Source organism: Vigna umbellata, chromosome 1 (genome assembly GCF_029865625.1).
Source record: "Vigna umbellata cultivar VRB3 chromosome 1, Vumbellata_1.0, whole genome shotgun sequence".
NCBI lineage: Eukaryota > Viridiplantae > Streptophyta > Magnoliopsida > Fabales > Fabaceae > Vigna > Vigna umbellata.
The window spans coordinates 38,379,848-38,396,946 of record NC_142165.1 but is presented as its reverse complement, the minus strand read 5'-3'; the positions used below and the strand labels follow the sequence as shown (position 1 = coordinate 38,396,946).

General features: G+C 43.2%; 2 protein-coding genes across 2 annotated transcripts; one reads left to right on the top strand and one right to left on the bottom strand.

The window, feature by feature from the left end:
• The first annotated feature begins 2,482 nt into the window (after window positions 1–2,482).
• On the top strand, window positions 2,483–13,340 carry LOC148205285 (uncharacterized). Its single transcript, XM_088104218.1, has 3 exons — window positions 2,483–3,255; window positions 4,273–5,319; window positions 12,891–13,340. The coding sequence occupies exons 2-3, from the start codon at window positions 4,369–4,371 to the stop codon at window positions 13,338–13,340; spliced, it is 1,401 nt and encodes a 466-aa protein (XP_087960344.1). The 5' UTR covers window positions 2,483–3,255; window positions 4,273–4,368.
• A 2,463-nt stretch (window positions 13,341–15,803) lies between these two features.
• LOC148205284 (uncharacterized) lies at window positions 15,804–16,800 on the bottom strand. The gene is made up of 2 exons (XM_088104212.1): window positions 15,899–16,800; window positions 15,804–15,813 (listed from the first exon to the last, which is right to left on the bottom strand). The coding sequence occupies exons 1-2, from the start codon at window positions 16,600–16,602 to the stop codon at window positions 15,804–15,806; spliced, it is 714 nt and encodes a 237-aa protein (XP_087960338.1). The 5' UTR covers window positions 16,603–16,800.
• Window positions 16,801–17,099: the final 299 nt, after the last annotated feature.

Below are 17,099 nucleotides of genomic sequence, written 5' to 3'. Positions count from 1 at the left end.
TTCGTCTACTTCGTCCACTTCATCCACGTCGTCCACGTCGTTCACTTCGTCCACTTAGTCCACTTCGTCCACGTCGTCAACTTCGTCCACTTCGGCCACTTCGGCCACTTCGTCGACTTCGTCCACTTCGTCCACTTCGTCAACTTCGTCCACTTCATGCACTTGCTCCACTTCGTGCACTTGCTCCACTTCGTCCACTTCGTCAACTTGGTCAACTACGTCAACATCTTCAACTTCGTCCACTTCGTCAACTTCGTCCACTTCGGCCACTTCGGCCACTTCGTCCACTTCGTCCACTTCAGCCACTTCGTCCACTTCGTGAACTTCATCCACTTAGTCCACTTCCTCCACTTCCTCCACTTCCTACACTTAGTCCACTTCGTCAACTTCGTCCACTTCCTCCACTTCCTCCACTTAGTCCACTTAGTCAACTTCATCAACTTTGTTAAATTCGTCCACTTCCTCCACTTCCTCCTCTCCGTCAACTTCGTCATCTTCGTCCATTTCGTGCACTTCGTCCAACTGGTTAACTTCCTCCATTTCGTCAACTTCGTTAACTTTGTCAACTTCGTCCATGATGAGAGGGTCGCACCTCTCACAAAAGTTGTTTGCATAAAAGAATGCAGTACAGTGCTAGGAAGTGACTCCTAGGTCGTCTCTCAAGGACCAAATGTGGTTCAGTCAATAGGTCAAACACGTAGTGGGGGGTTTTGAAAATGTTTTTGTGATTTTAAATGAACTAAATTAAAACTTGAAATTAAACACAACTGAATACAATTAAAGACATTCAAATGCAACACTTAAACTAGAACATTAAATGCACAATGTTGTAAGCTATCCTACACATTCACCACCAAAAAGAAGAAAATCATTTCAACATATAATATAAAATATTTTAAGGCAAAAGAAATAAAAGAAAATAAACTTCTCTACCATTAACCACTCATTTTTGCAAAAGGAATTTAAAGCAATTAAAATTGATGCTATCACCGTACCTTGCTACTCCTAAGTTATCCATTCATGCTAAAAAAAAATAAAGGAAATGCATCCAATACCCGTGGACCACTCTTCCAGCCATCACCGTGCACACCACCAATTTTTGCTACTTTTTTTCATTCTCACACAATTGGAAAAACAATTCTCTTTTCTTCTAGAAGTCGTGCCCTCGCTACTGTGATGCTTCCTCCCTTTAATGCTTCCAGCCGTGCCATCTCTTTTCTTCTCCGTTCCAGCAAGAAACACTTGAAGCTTTAATAACAAAAAATATTGGAATGTGTGCATCCTAGAATGCCTCCGTGACACCACATCCTTTTCTTCATTTTAGATGATTAAACATTGCTGCCAACGTCCCATCTTCTCCCACCTAATGTACTTCTCATTTCATAAAAACAAAGATCATTCTCTTTTCTTCCAGCAGGACCGTGACATGTGCACCTTTTTGCTCCCATCAATCAGCACTCATTTCATAATTGAATGAAATAAAAAAAAAAACGAATCTTATTTTTCTTGCACCAGCCGTGATTCAGCGTGCACTCTCTTGACTATGAATCACCACATCTCAATGCTTCTCTTTTCTACATCAGCGGGACCCGTGCCTCATCTTCCAGGATGTTGCTTCCAGCTCACACGTGAACATGCTTATCTTCTCCCATTAAAATAAAATAAACTTTGCTAAAAGCATGTGCTGCTCCAGATTCCCATCCCAAGGCTGCGTGTTTCTCCCACGCTGTGACACCTACTGCTACCATTCCTTTTGCTGCTGCATCCAACACATTACCACTTCACTCTTTATCCGAGAAAATCAATACACCGTGTGCTTACTTCCATCCGTGTCACTTCCAGCTTCAATGCTTCCAATTAAAATGTTTGAACTAAAGAAAATAAAAATAAAGGCCCATGTGCAATCAGCAAAGTAAAAAAATGAAACCTTTTCTTTCATTCATCATGAAAAATTCGTAAACATCCCCCTCCCCCAGGAACACAAGCCGGGAGAAAAACTAGTAAACTGATATGATCATAAATGGGTCAAGTAGTGAAGAGTTTCAAAGTGACAAAAACACAAAAAGAGTAGAATAGGTTTCCTTTGGGCGTGTATTTGCCTTTTGATTTCTTTCTCTTAGTTCTTGTGAATAATTGCTTATAAACTCTTCTTTCTCTTTAAGAGTAAGCAATGTGGGACTTTCCATAGCTTGGTCTTAAAAAGAATAGAAGAGAAAGTGAGCATTTTTAGGCGTGTAGGAGTTAGGAAGCATAACTAGTGTTAGTTTTTGAACTCTAGGAGAGCTAGGAAGCTTATAAACCCTTTTGGAATGAGAGAATTAAGCAATGTGGGGCTCCCATGCACCTAGGGACGTTGCAGCTGCTGCTGGACAGAACTTGGAGCCTTCCAAGTCCCACATCTCTTGAAACTCATCACCAAAGTCAATTCCAAAAGCTATATAAGCAACCTAGGGGTTCTTCTTTGTAGACACCTTACCTTGATTCAATGAATTTGAGTTGATTTGCACTTTTGCAATCCTCTTTGAGATAGAATTCTGTCTCTAAAGTCCCAAATTTGGGCAGACCTTATCTTGTTCAAGCAAGTGGCGGTCCTCCTCTTGATGCTTATCTTGGAAGCTTGTTCAAGTGGCGCATCTTCATTTCCTAAGTTTCCTTTTCTCTAATCTCTTCCATTTTTAATTTCTCTTCCATTTCTTAAATGTCATTTAGTATATTCTCTCTAGGTATGCACTTCCCCATCATGTGGTATCATGAGCCTTAGGTTTTTGATCTCTTAGGAATTGCATTCTAGAGTAGAATAGCTTAGATATGTTCATTTTCGCTGAGCCATTTTCTGTCTCGCCCAGCCTCTGCGTGAAAATACAGTAAACTTGTATGATTTAGTTTAGCTTCATTTCTTGTCCGTTTTCCATGAAATTTTTTTTCCTAGTTTCGTCTGGATGTCTAGTTTCATGAACAATTTTTACTTTTCTCAAATTCGTTCTGTACTGTTCCCAGTAAATTTTTTTCTCCACTGTGTTCATCCAGTTTTCTGCTGTTGAATTAATACTCCACTGTTTTGCTTTGTTGTTGGCTGTTTGGACATTTTGGTGGCTGGAATTGCTCCCTGGACGTTGCTACACCCTCTCAATACTCTTAAGTAAGGAATCAACACTTCAAATCAATGCTTTGAGGGACTAAACCGTGGCTGTCCAGAGTCTTGTGCAAGTAGACTTTTCATCAAACAGCAACAATACTATTGGAGGTCTTCAACAAGTAGGTGTCCTATTTCCTTTTGTTTGTTTGTTCCAGCTGTAATTTCTTGTCTTGGCTGGATTGTATGTGTCTTTTCTTGCTTATTAGCTTTGAATTGAGTCATATGTTTGTTCCTCTTTAGGAGTTTTCTAGAGTATTTTTCTGAAATTGCATAGCTAAGAGTATTTTTACATCTCCTTGCTTGTATGATGAATTGAGCTTGGTCATCATTGGATTTAAGCGTGTGAACCTTGCTTATTTGTTCTGTATAAATAGAGGCTATAAACCATTACAATTGTGCTTCCAATCAAACACATTTTCTTCATTAAAGTGGCTTGGCCGAGACATTTTACCAAGTGCTGTTTGCTGTATCAAAATAAAATCAACAAAAAAAAATTGGTTGCTGTTTGGTGTGCTTGGCCGAGAGTTTTTTCATTGATTGATGTGTTTGATTGCTTCATTTAGAGCCTCTTTTTCATTTCCAATACAGAATATTTTGGTTTGAGGTTTGCCAAAATTATTTCCAGCATTAATTCGGTCTTGCTCTTCATGTATGCGTAGCATGTTGATGTGATTTTGCTCCTTAGTTGTGTTAATTTTCTTTGCTGTCTTGTTCATTTTGTGCCACTGTTTTGACTCCAATTTCTTGTTGTTTTGTCTCTTCACATTCATTAGATACTGCCTCCTTGTTTTTGTGCCAAGTTCTTGAGTTTTTAGGTTCCATTTTCATCATTTGTCTTGTAGTTTTCATTCTTTCTTTGGCCTCTACCATGTGCTGTCTTGATTTGGCTTCTTTGCATTAAAGTGGATTGTACATCTTTCCATTTGCTTTGGACTTGAGTTGGTGCTCTCAAAGTGGACTTGTGAGACATTTTACTATCTTAAAAGAAGGATGCTGCCCTTTCTTTTTTTTTCTTTGAGACACTTGCCGTGAGTTTTGAACCATTTCATTGCTTTATTTGAGTGAAACCGTGACCAGAATTGTGGCTGCTGTATTGCCGTGATTTTTTATTGGTTCTAACCTGTTTTTGGTGTTAGTTTTTGTGGTTGTTGCCTTACCATGTCTGCAGGTTCCAGCCGTGCTTCATTTCATGGCGATAGCCCCATGGAAGTCCTTCTAGCAAGTTTGATGTGATGAAGGCCTTCCAACAAATGCAACATCAACTTGATGCTATGAACAAACGGTTAAACGCGGAAACAAAGGCTAAAGGGAAGCAATCTCATGGTCATGATCATGGTTCCTACAAGAAGCAAGAAGCTAGAACCATAAATGTATACCTTCCCTCGCCAAAGAAGCATCAAGAAGATAAAGCTATGGACCAAGGCCTTACACTACCAAAATTGAATTTGCCTACTTTCAAAGGGGAAGCCGAGCCGTTTATTTTTCTAGATTGGATAACTAAAGTAGACCAAATTTTTGATTTGTATACTGTAAATGGACCTTTGCGTGTAAAGTTAGCTTGTTTAGCTTTAGAGGGATACGCCAAACAATGGCTAAATAGGAGATACTTAACCATGGCCTCACCCGCGAGTACATGGGAACATTGCAAGGACATTTTGTACCAACGTTTCATACCTCCATACTACCATAGGGACCTCTTGATTAAGCTCCAACTGCTTACTCAAGGTAGACGAAGTGTGGAGGAGTATGCTCGCGAGCTCGAAGTGCTCCTACATCATACTAACCTTAAAGAAAATGATCATGCAAAAATAGTTAGATTTATTAGTGGACTTAATAGCAACATCCAAGATATAATTGAATTCCATGATGATGAGACTTTAGATGTAGTGGTTCATAGAGCCATGAAAGTAGAGAAGAAACTCTTGAAAAAAGAAGCTTGTCAAAACAAATTTTCCAAATCTTCAAGAGATGTTTTCTCCAAATCCTCATCATCAAAGGATAAAAACAAGGATGTTTCTAAGGAGCCCACTAACAAATCGTTTTCTCATTTTTCTTCTAACCATTCCTCTTCCCCACCTAAATCTTCTTCTAGACCAAGTCACATTAAATGTTTTAAATGTTTAGGACATGGTCATATAGCCTCTGCCTGCCCCACCAAAAAGGCAACATGGATTGAGGGTGAAGTAATTGTGACTAATGAGTCTACGTCTTCCTTAACTTCGTCCACTTCGTCAACTTCGTCCACTTCGTCAACTTCCTCCACTTCGTCCACTTCGTACACTTCGTCAACTTCGTCCACTTCCTCCACTTCCTCCGCTTAGTCCCCTTCCTCAACTTCGTCGACTTCCTCCATTTCGTCCATTCGTCCACTTTTTCAACTTCGTCCACTTCGTCAATTTCGTGAACTTCCTCCACTTCGTCAAGTTCCTCAAGTTCGTGAAGTTTGTCCACTTCGTCCACTTCGTTCGTCCTCTTTGTCAACCTCGTCCTCTTCGTCCACTTCCTCCACTTCGTTCACTTCGTCCACTTTGTCAACTTCGTCCACTTCGTCAACTTTATCAACTTCCTCCACTTCGTTAACTTCGTCAAGTTCGTCAAGTTCGTCCACTTCGTCAACTTCCTCCACTTCGTCAACTTCGTCCACTACCTCCACTTCGTCCACTTCCTCCACTTCCTCCACTTCGTCCACTTCCTCCACTTCGTCAACTTCTTCAACTTCATCCATTTCGTCCACTTCGACAACTTCGTCAACTTTGTCAACTTCGTCCACTTCCTCCACTTCCTCTACTTCGTCCACTTCCTCCACTTCGTCCACTTAGTCCCCTTCCTCAACTTCGTCGACTTCCTCCATTTCGTCCACTTCGTCAACTTCGTCAACATCTTCCACTTCGTCAACTTCGTCCATCTTCCTCCACTTCCTCAAGTTCGTCCACTTCGTTAACGTCGTCCACTTCCTCCAATTCCTCCACTTCCTCCACTTATTCAATTTCGTCAACTTCCTCCACTTCCTCCACTTCCTCCACTTCCTCCACTTCCTCCACTTCCTCCCCTTCGTCCACTTCGTCCACTTTGTCCACTTCGTAAACTTCGCAAAATTCGTCAACTTCGTCAACTTCGTCCACTTCGTCAACTTTGTCCACTTCGTCGTGTTCGTCCACTTCTTCCCACTTCGTACACTATGTCTGCTTCGTCTACTTCCTCCACTTCCTTCACCTCATCCACTTCGTCCACTTCGTCCACTTCGCCCACTTCGTCCACTTCCTGCACTTCGTCCACTTCGTCCACTTCGTAAACTTTGGCCACTTCGTCCACTTTGTACAGTTCCTCCACTTCCTCCACTTCCTCCTCTTCCTCCACTTCGTCCACTTCATCAACTTCGTCAACACTGTCAACTTCGTCCACTTCGTTCTCTTCGTCCATTTCGTCCACTTCGACAACTTTGTCAAATTCGTCCACTTCCTCCACTTCCTCCACTTCGTTCACTTCGTCCACTTCTTCAACTTCATCTATTTGGTCCAGTTCGTCAACTTAACCCACTTCCTCCACTTCCTCAACTTCGTGGACTTCCTCCATTTCGTCCACTTCGTCCACTTCGTCAACTTCGTCCACTTCGTCAACTTCTTCCACTTCGTCCACTTCGTTACCTTCGTGAACTTCGTCCACTTCGTCCACTTCCTCCACTTCCTCCACTTCGTCCACTTCCTCCACTTCGTCCACTTCGTCCACTTCGTAAACTTCGTCAACTTTGTCCACTTCGTAAACTTCGTCAACTTCGTAAATTTCGTCCACTTCGTCAACTTCGTCCACTTCGTCCAGTTCTTCCCACTTCGTCCACTACGTCTGCTTCGTCCACTTCCTCCACTTCCTCCACCTCATCCACTTCGTCCACTTCCTCCACCTCATCCACTTCGTCCACTTCCTGCACTTCGTCGACTTCGTCCACTTCGTCCACTTTGACCACTTCGTCGACTTCGTCCACTTCGTACACTTCCTCCACTTCCTCCACTTCCTCCACTTCCTCCTCTTCCTCCACTTCGTCCACTTCGTTCATCCACTTCATCAACTTCGTCATAACTGTCAACTTCGTCCACTTCGTTCTCTTCGTCCACTTCGTCCACTTCGTCCATTTCATCCTCTTCGTCAAATTCGTCAAATTCGTCCACTTCCTCCACTTCCTCCACTTAGTCCCATTCCTCAACTTCGTCGACTTCCTCCATTTCGTCCATTCGTCCGCTTTTTCAACTTCGTACACTTCGTCAATTTGGTCAACTTCCTCCACTTCGTCAAGTTTCTCAAGTTTGTGAAGTTCGTCCACTTCGTCCACTTCGTTCGTCCTCTTCGTCAACCTCGTCCTCTTCGTCCACTTCCTCCACTTCGTCCACTTTGTCAACTTCGACCACTTCGTCAACTTCATCAACTTCCTCCACTTCGTTAATTTCGTCAAGTTCGTCAAGTTCGTCCACTTCGTCAACTTCCTCCACTTCGTCAACTTCGTCCACTACCTCCACTTCCTCCACATCCTCCACTTTCTCCACTTCGTCAACTTCTTCAACTTCATCCATTTTGTCCATTTCGACAACTTCGTCAACTTTGTCAACTTCGTCCACCTCCTCCACTTCCTCTACTTCGTCCACTTCCTCCACTTCGTCCACTTTGTCCCCTTCCTCAACTTCGTCGACTTCCTCCATTTCGTGCACTTCGTCAACTTCGTCAACATCGTCCACTTCGTCAACTTCCTCCACTTCCTCAAGTTCTTCAATTTCGTCAACTTCCTCCACTTCCTCCACTTCCTCCACACAGTCCCCTTCGTCCACTTCGTCCACTTCGTCAACTTCGTCAACTTCGTCAACTTCGTCCACTTCGTAAACATCGTTAACTTCGTCAACTTCGTCAACTTCGTCCACTTCGTGAACTTCGTCCACTTCGTCCACTTCTTTCCACTTCATCCACTTCGTCCACTACATCTGCTTCTTCCACATACTCCACTTCCTCCACTTCGTCCACTTCCTCCGCTTCCTCCACTTCCTCCACTTCGTCAACTTCGGCCACTTCGTCCACTTCGTCCACTTCGTACACGTCCGCCACTTCCTCCACTTCCTCCACTTCCTCCTCTTCCTCCACTTCGTCCACTTCGTCCACTTCCTCCACTTCCTCCACTTCCTCCACCTCATCCACTTCCTCCACTTCCTGCACTTCGTCTACTTCGTCAACTTTGGCCATTTCGTCCACTTCGTCCACTTCGTCCACTTCCTCCACTTCCTCCACTTTCTCCACTTCCTCCTCTTCCACCACTTCGTCCACTTCGTTCGTCCACTTCATTAACTTCGTCAACATTGTCAACTTCGTCCACTTCGTTCTCTTCGTCCACTTCGTCCACTTCGTCCACATCGTCCACTTCGTCAACTTCGTCAAATTCGTCTACTTCCTCCACTTCCTCCACTTAGTCCCCTTCCTCAACTTCGTCGACTTCCTCCATTTCGTCCATTCGTCCCCTTTGTCCACTTCGTCCACTTCGTCAATTTCGTCAACTTCGTCCACTTTGTCCAGATCCTCAAGTTCGTGAAGTTCGCCCACTTCGTCCACTTCGTTCGTCCACTTCCTCCACTTTCTCCACTTCCTCGTCTTCCACCACTTCGTCCACTTCGTTCGTCCACTTCATTAACTTCGTCAACATTGTCAACTTCGTCCACTTCGTTCTCTTCGTCCACTTCGTCCACTTCGTCCACATCGTCCACTTCGTCAACTTCGTCAAATTCGTCTACCTCCTCCACTTCCTCCACTTAGTCCCCTTCCTCAACTTCGTCGACTTCCTCCATTTCGTCCATTCGTCCCCTTTGTCCACTTCGTCCACTTCGTCAATTTCGTCAACTTCGTCCACTTTGTCCAGATCCTCAAGTTCGTGAAGTTCGTCCACTTCCTCCACTTCCTCCACTTCGTTCACTTCGTCCACTTTGTCAACTTCGTCAACTTCGTCAACTTCGTCAACTTCGTCCACTTCGTCAACTTCGTCAACTTCCTCCACTTCGTTAACTTCGTCAAGTTCGTCAAGTTCGTCCACTTCGTCAACTTCCTCCACTTCGTCAACTTCGTCCACTACCTCCACTTCCTCCATTTCCTCCACTTCGTCAACTTCTTCAACTTCATCCATTTCGTCCACTTCGACAACTTCGTCAACTTTTTCAATTTCGTCCACCTCCTCCACTTCCTCTACTTCGTCCACTTCCTCCACTTCGTCCACTTTGTCCCCTTCCTCAACTTTGTCGACTTCCTCCATTTCGTGCACTTCGTCAACTTCGTCAACATCGTCCACTTCGTCAACTTCCTCCACTTCCTCAAGTTCGTCCACTTCGTTAACGTCGTCCACTTCCTCCACTTCCTCCACTTCTTCAATTTCGTCAACTTCCTCCACTTCCTCCACTTCCTCCACTTCCTCCCCTTCGTCCACTTCGTCAACTTCGTCAACTTCGTCAACTTCGTACACTTTGTAAACTTCGTCCACTTCCTCCTATTCCTCCACTTCGTCCACTTCGTCCACTTCGTCAACACCGTCAACTTCGTCCTCTTCGTACACTTCATCCACTTCGTCCACTTCGTCCACTTTGTCCACTTCCTCCACTTAGTCCCCTTCCTAAACTTCGTCGACTTCCTCCATTTTGTCCATTCGTCCACTACGTCAACTTCGTCCACTTCGTTCGTCCACTTCGTCAACTTCGTCCTCTTCGTCCACTTATTCCACTTCTTCCACTTCGTCCACTTTGTCAACTTCGTCCACTTCCTCTACTCCCTCGACTTCCTCCACTTCGTCAACGTCGTCATCTTCGTCCACTTTGTTCGTCCACTTCATACTCTTCGTCAACGTCGTCAACTTCGTCCACTTCGTCAACTTCGTCAAATTCGTCCACTTCCAAAACTTCGTCCACTTCCAAAACTTCGTCCACTTCCTCCACTTCGTCCACTTAGTCCCCTTCCTCAACTTCGTCGACTTCCTCCATTTCGTCCATTCGTCCACTTTGTCAACTTCGTCCACTTCGTCAATTTCGTCAACTTCCTCCACTTCCTCAACTTTGTCAACTTCGTCCACTTCGTCCATTTCATCCTCTTCGTCAACTACGTCAAATTCGTCCACTTCCTTTACTTCCTCCACTTAGTCCCCTTCCTCAACTTCGTCGACTTCCTCCATTTCGTCCATTCGTCCGCTTTTTCAACTTCGTACACTTCGTCAATTTCGTCAACTTCCTCCACTTCGTCAAGTTTCTCAAGTTTGTGAAGTTCGTCCACTTCGTCCACTTCGTTCGTCCTCTTCGTCAACCTCGTCCTCTTCGTCCACTTCCTCCACTTCGTTCACTTCGTCCACTTTGTCAACTTCGACCACTTCGTCAACTTCGTCAACTTCCTCCACTTCGTCAACTTCGTCCACTACCTCCACTTCCTCCACTTCCTCTAGTTTCTCCACTTCGTCAACTTCTTCAACTTCATCCATTTCGTCCATTTCGACAACTTCGTCAACTTTGTCAACTTCGTCCACCTCCTCCATTTCCCCTACTTCGTCCACTTCCTCCACTTCGTCCACTTTGTCCCCTTCCTCAACTTCGTCGACTTCCTCCATTTCGTGCACTTCGTCAACATCGTCCACTTCGTCAACTTCCTCCACTTCCTCAAGTTCTTCAATTTCGTCAACTTCCTCCACTTCCTCCACTTCCTCCACACAGTCCCCTTCGTCCACTTCGTCCACTTCGTCAACTTCGTCAACTTTGTCCACTTCGTAAACTTCGTCAACTTCGTCCACTTCGTAAACTTCGTTAACTTCGTCAACTTCGTCCACTTCGTGAACTTCGTCCACTTCGTCCACTTCTTTCCACTTCGTCCACTTCGTCCACTACATCTGCTTCTTCCACATACTCCACTTCCTCCACTTCGTCCACTTCCTCCGCTTCCTCCACTTCCTCCACTTCGTCAACTTCGGCCACTTCGTCCACTTCGTCCACTTCGTCCACTTCGTACACGTCCGCCACTTCCTCCACTTCCTCCACTTCCTCCTCTTCCTCCACTTCGTCCACTTCCTCCACTTCCTCCACCTCATCCACTTCGTCCACTTCCTGCACTTCGTCCACTTCGTCAACTTTGGCCATTTCGTCCACTTCGTCCACTTCGTCCACTTCGTCCACTTCCTCCACTTCCTCCACTTCCTCCTCTTCCTCCACTTCGTCCACTTCGTTCGTCCACTTCATCAACTTCATCAACATTGTCAACTTCATCCACTTCGTTCTCTTCGTCCACTTCGTCCACATCGTCCACTTCGTCCACTTCGTCAACTTCGTCAAATTCGTCTACTTCCTCCACTTCCTCCACTTAGTCCCCTTCCTCAACTTCGTCGACTTCCTCCATTTCGTCCAGTCGTCCCCTTTGTCAACTTCGTCCACTTCGTCAATTTCGTCAACTTCGTCCACTTTGTCAAGATCCTCAAGTTCGTGAAGTTCGTCCACTTCGCCCACTTCGTCCACTTCCTTCGTCCTCTTCCTCAACCTCGTCCTCTTCGTCCACTTCCTCCACTTCCTCCACTTCGTTCACTTCGTCCATGATGAGAGGGTCGCACCTCCCAACAAAAATTGTGCATAAAAGAATGCAGTATAGACTAGGAAGTGACTCCTAGGTCGTCTCTCAAGGACCAATTTGGGTTCAGTCTTAGATCAACACGTAGTGGGGGGGGTTTGTGAAAAATGTTTTTGGTTGCGGATAAAATTAAATAAGACACTAATGCAAACGGAAACGTAAAAACGGTCTCAATCACAAAATTAAAGCGGTTGGTCACTAAAGCTAACATTACTTTTAAATTAAAGGAGTGAAAATTAACTTTGTGATGATTAACTATGAAAGGAGAACATGGTAATCAAGCAAAAATCACTTAAAAATTAGCAAGCATTCAAACCTAAGTGTATGCAATATGAAAATTGTAACCAAATTAAGTGCAAGATTAAACATTTAAAATGATATAAAAGTAGACCTTGGAGCTCCTCTGGATGTGGCACCTTCTTCCCGTAAAAACTAAAAACTTCTCCTAAAATAAATCAACATTTTTTTTTAAGTAAATTCAATCACACCGTGCACTTTCTAAAGGAAAGAAACACTCATTCCCGAACAGTGTGCCCCCTGTGTGCTTCCCATATTCCCGTGACACCTTTTCCATTCATCAAACCATTCTCCTATTCCCATGTGAAACATTCCACGTACTCCATTCTCCAAAGCACATGAATAAAACTTCTTCTCTCCAAATTATCACCGTAAAACACTAACAAAGAAAACAATAAATGCTTGAACAGTAGAATAAGAAAATGAAATGAGTCACACAGCACAATAAAGTGAATCCAAAATGTGGGTGGCGGCGTGTACTCTTTCCTTTCCAGCAAAGCAAAGAAAAATAAACTAAACCACCGTGCTTCTCAGTCCAGCATCACAGCGTACAAAGTAAAAAAAAAAAACGAAAATGAGTGTAGATGTGGCAACAGCAGCTGAACCCAAGCTCAATCAAAAGATGCACAAAACTAAAATGAAAATGGCAATGAGAAAATCAGCCAAAAGAATGAAGCATTAAAACTCTCTTCTCATTCATTCAAAACAGCGTCTCCAGCCAAAGAAAAGTTCAAAAACAAAGGCCTAAAAACCAAAGACTGAGACCGAGAGATAGTGGCAAGTGGCGGCTGGCTCCTCCCACGTCCAGCCCCCCTCCTAGCGGCTGGACACCTCCAAATATATCAAGGTGAATGCTGCCCTGGACCGTGGGCGTGGAGTGTGTGTGTTGTGCTCTGGATCACCACGTGTTGCTGCTGGGCTTCTCTACGCTCTAGACGCTGCCCTCGGTGGACTGTTCCGTGTGCTTCTGGACCGTGTGGACTTCCTCAAATTTCCAGACGCCACCCCCACGCGTGAAGCTCTCCCCGTTTTCTGGATGTCACTCCCTGCTGCTTTTCTTCTTCAATTTCTTGGACGCGTGGCTCCAAGTGTGCTGGACTGTGACCAAGTGTGTGCACCCCTCCAAAGATGCTGGCAGCAGGACCGCGGAGGCTTTCTTCTTGCTGGACACACCCCTTTGTTGTGCTGGAAATGTGAGGCCCATCATGTGTATGTGTTGCACGTTCCAGCCAAGAAAAAATGTGGTGGCTCCCACGGTAGCTCTCTCTCGTGTGCCCTCTGGATGCTGGACACGTGAAGTGTGCGTGTGGTGGGCCTGCTGTGTGCTTTGAACCGTGGCAGCTCATAGCCTTTTTCTGTGTGCACCCCCAAAAATAAATCCATACCTCCTTTCTCTTTTTAGCTTAAAGTATATTGATGTGGCATTCCTTTTCACCTCCAAATGTCCCAAATATTATCCAAAATTTTTCCTGTAATTAATAATGCAAATAATTAACTCAAATAATTCAAATTAATTAAAATAAGAATTTTTGGTCAAATTAAGCACAATTAACAAAAACGGAAAAATACCGGACATTTAAGCACAATTCCCTGATTAATTTTAGCACACTAAACTAAGTGAAGTGAACAAAATATTGACTCATCAAAATAGACCACACTTAGTCTTTTGCACTCCTGGGCAAAATCAAGACGCAGATCAGGGAACAGTTCAAAGGACTTTTAGGAAGGTGACACAGACTCAGCATACAGAAAACAAAGACTCAACAAGGACATAAACAGAATTACACAGTCCTCAAGAAATCTGGACAGAGAAAAGAAGTAGACAATTCCAACTCAGAATCAGAGAAAGCAGATACTCAAAGAATCATCCAAACAATTCAGTACAAGGAAAGCAGTCAATCAGTTCAAGAGATGAATCAAAAGCAACATAGCCTCACAGATGCACACAATCAGTGTTTCTCTCAAGTGTTTAAGGTAAATCAATGTCACTCAATGCACTCAAGAAAGCAAACAACAACAGACTTGGCAAGACTCTAATATCAACACTCAAAACATATGCATGTTCAAATCAAAAGGTCTTTCCATGGTTGTAATGGGGCCAAGGACAAGGGAGGGTATATCTGGATAAGAAGCTACAAACCATAAGGAACAGAAGAGCAATGGGGAACAAGTGTAAACACATTCAAACACACCCACAACCTCTAATTCCATCCTCTTCTTGACTCCATTATTCACAATTATTGACCCACAATTTTTTTTTTTTTTTTCACTATTTTTCTGCTCTTCTTTTTTTTTTCATCCTGTCTCTTTTCTTTTCTCTCTTTTCAAAACAAAACTGTAAAAGACAAGATACACATATATTTACCAAAACAAAACAAGAAGAGGAACCAACTAGCCAACTCATTAGAAACCCCCAAGAGACCACACTTGTTCCCAAAACACTTCCAAAGCTCCAAAATTCCCTAAGGTTAAGGTAATATTGGTTTTTCACTTAGGGCTAGTGTATGAGCTTCAAAACAAAGAAATGGGGAAAGTATAGGCTCAAAAAGGGTTTTCAAAGAATCAGAGAAAGGTAAGCTTATTTGGCTAGAGAGGCTCAAGAACAAAAATGCCTTTATCACTTCCAAACATGCATATCAATCAAGAGTTATCAACAAGAGTCAAGCCAAGGCATATGTGCAAGCAATCAAGAGACATATCCCACACAAGAAAGAACATAAAGTGGCTCAAATTCTCACACAGGGCATTTGTGTCACAATCAATTCAACTCTCAAACATCATGATCATCTTCCAAGTAGAGAAAAGCAAGGATTTCAAACAAATCAGAGTATCAATGAAGTGAAAGACACATCTACAACCTAAACAAAGTCCAGAAATCAAGAGAAACATGTAAAATTATATAGAAGACACGAAAAAAAAATAACCTAGAAAAGAAAAAAATTTAACCAAGAAAACAAAAACTAACAGAAAAAATCAGAATCTCCCCCAATAGACCACACTTAAACTACACAGTGTCCTCAATGTGTCATAAGCATAAGATCGAAAATCAAAACAGTGAACAGATCATGGACAAGTGCAATAAAAGTAGGGAAAGGGAGGAGAAGAGAAAAGGAAAACTCCCCTGATCATGGTGGCAGTTGCCAATTTTGGACTTGCAGGGAGATGTCTTCCACCAGTGGACCCAGCCAGGGAGTTTTGAGGAAAAATTGCTTCATCCTCCATATTTGATCAAGCAGGGAAATGTCTTCCACAGCTGGATCTAAGAAGAAGTGATTGTTGATGAACGGGTTCAACAGGTGCTTATTGATCTTGAAGCTTTTGTCATTGTGAGCACCTTTGTTGTCCACTGTGGGTGTTTGTTGATCAAATTCATTTGTACCTCCTGCAATAGGGTTAGTGCAATGTGGCTCTACAGAAATTTCATGCAGGGGTATAACACCCAATCCTAGTGTAACAGGCTGAACCTCAGATACATCCTCAAAACATGAATCAATTTCAAAATCACAAGCAATATCAACGACAGACTCAGATTCATGTCCAATGCATGGAGAATAAACATTCGGATGCGACATCAAAAATTGGTTCTCATCATGCATAAAGGGAAAATTAAAATCAGACTCAACAACAATACAATCATCAGCATACCTCTCAACAACATAATCATCAACATAATCAAACTGAGGTATGCTTACCTCCTCTTCCTTGAAGATTGCTAAAGTGTGGGAAGATGAAGGTGGTCTACTTGGTTCAGGTTTACTGCTTATTTCTGCCTGCTCCTCAAAATACTCATCACTCTCCTCAGGTGCAAAAGTAGGGACATAGGATGATGGGAAAGTAGATGGCGTAGTAGTAAACTCATAATTCTGTTCCCCATCTCCTATGTGGACGACACTATCATCATCAGGAATCTGAACAGTCTGAAATGATGATTCCTCTAAATCATGAGGCTGTTCCTGATTGAGCTGAGTAGCTGTCTGCCCTATCTGATCATTCAAACTCTGAATGACAACTTCTGTTTCCTGCTGAAACTCCATTAAATCTTTCTTGAACAGAAGATTTTGCATGGTCATCTGCTCTAATAACTCCTTCAATGTAGGTTTAAAAGTAGAAGGCTGAGGAGCTATTTGAGCAGGAGCATCATAAAATTGCATCTGTTGTTGTTGCTGCTGTTTTTGTTGCCTGTTGTTGTAGATGTTTGTAGCATAAGCCTGAGGTGCATCAAAGGCAGCATGGTGTTGCAAAGAAGGACATGCATCTGTATAGTGGTCACTAGAAGGACAAATAGCACATAGTCGTGCAACAAATGCAGATGGAGATGCAGATCTCTGGTTGGTAGTGAACTGTGTCACCAACTTCGCAAGAGAGTCAATCTTTCCTTCCAACTTGCTTTCAAAATCTGATAAAGACTGGGCAACATCATCATGTACGCCCCTCACCAGAGGATGCGCAATATTGTTCTCCTTATAGAAATCAGCAGAATAATTAGAGTACCATGCAGAAGAAGAATCATAAGTATCGGCAGAATAAGCACTATTCACAAAACCAGAATAAGTAGACATGGAAAAATAAAAATACTAAAAATTACGAAACAAATAAAACACAACACATTTATACATGCAACACGCACACACAAAACAGAACATCACATCACATCACATCACAACACAAGACAAGACAAAACACAACACACACAAACACAACAAAAAGACCTAACACTGAACCGTTGGTCCCCGGCAACGGCGCCATTTTGATGAGAGGGTCGCACCTCCCAACAAAAATTGTGCATAAAAGAATGCAGTATAGACTAGGAAGTGACTCCTAGGTCGTCTCTCAAGGACCAATTTGGGTTCAGTCTTAGATCAACACGTAGTGGGGGGGGTTTGTGAAAAATGTTTTTGGTTGCGGATAAAATTAAATAAGACACTAATGCAAACGGAAACGTAAAAACGGTCTCAATCACAAAATTAAAGCGGTTGGTCACTAAAGCTAACATTACTTTTAAATTAAAGGAGTGAAAATTAACTTTGTGATGATTAACTATGAAAGGAGAACATGG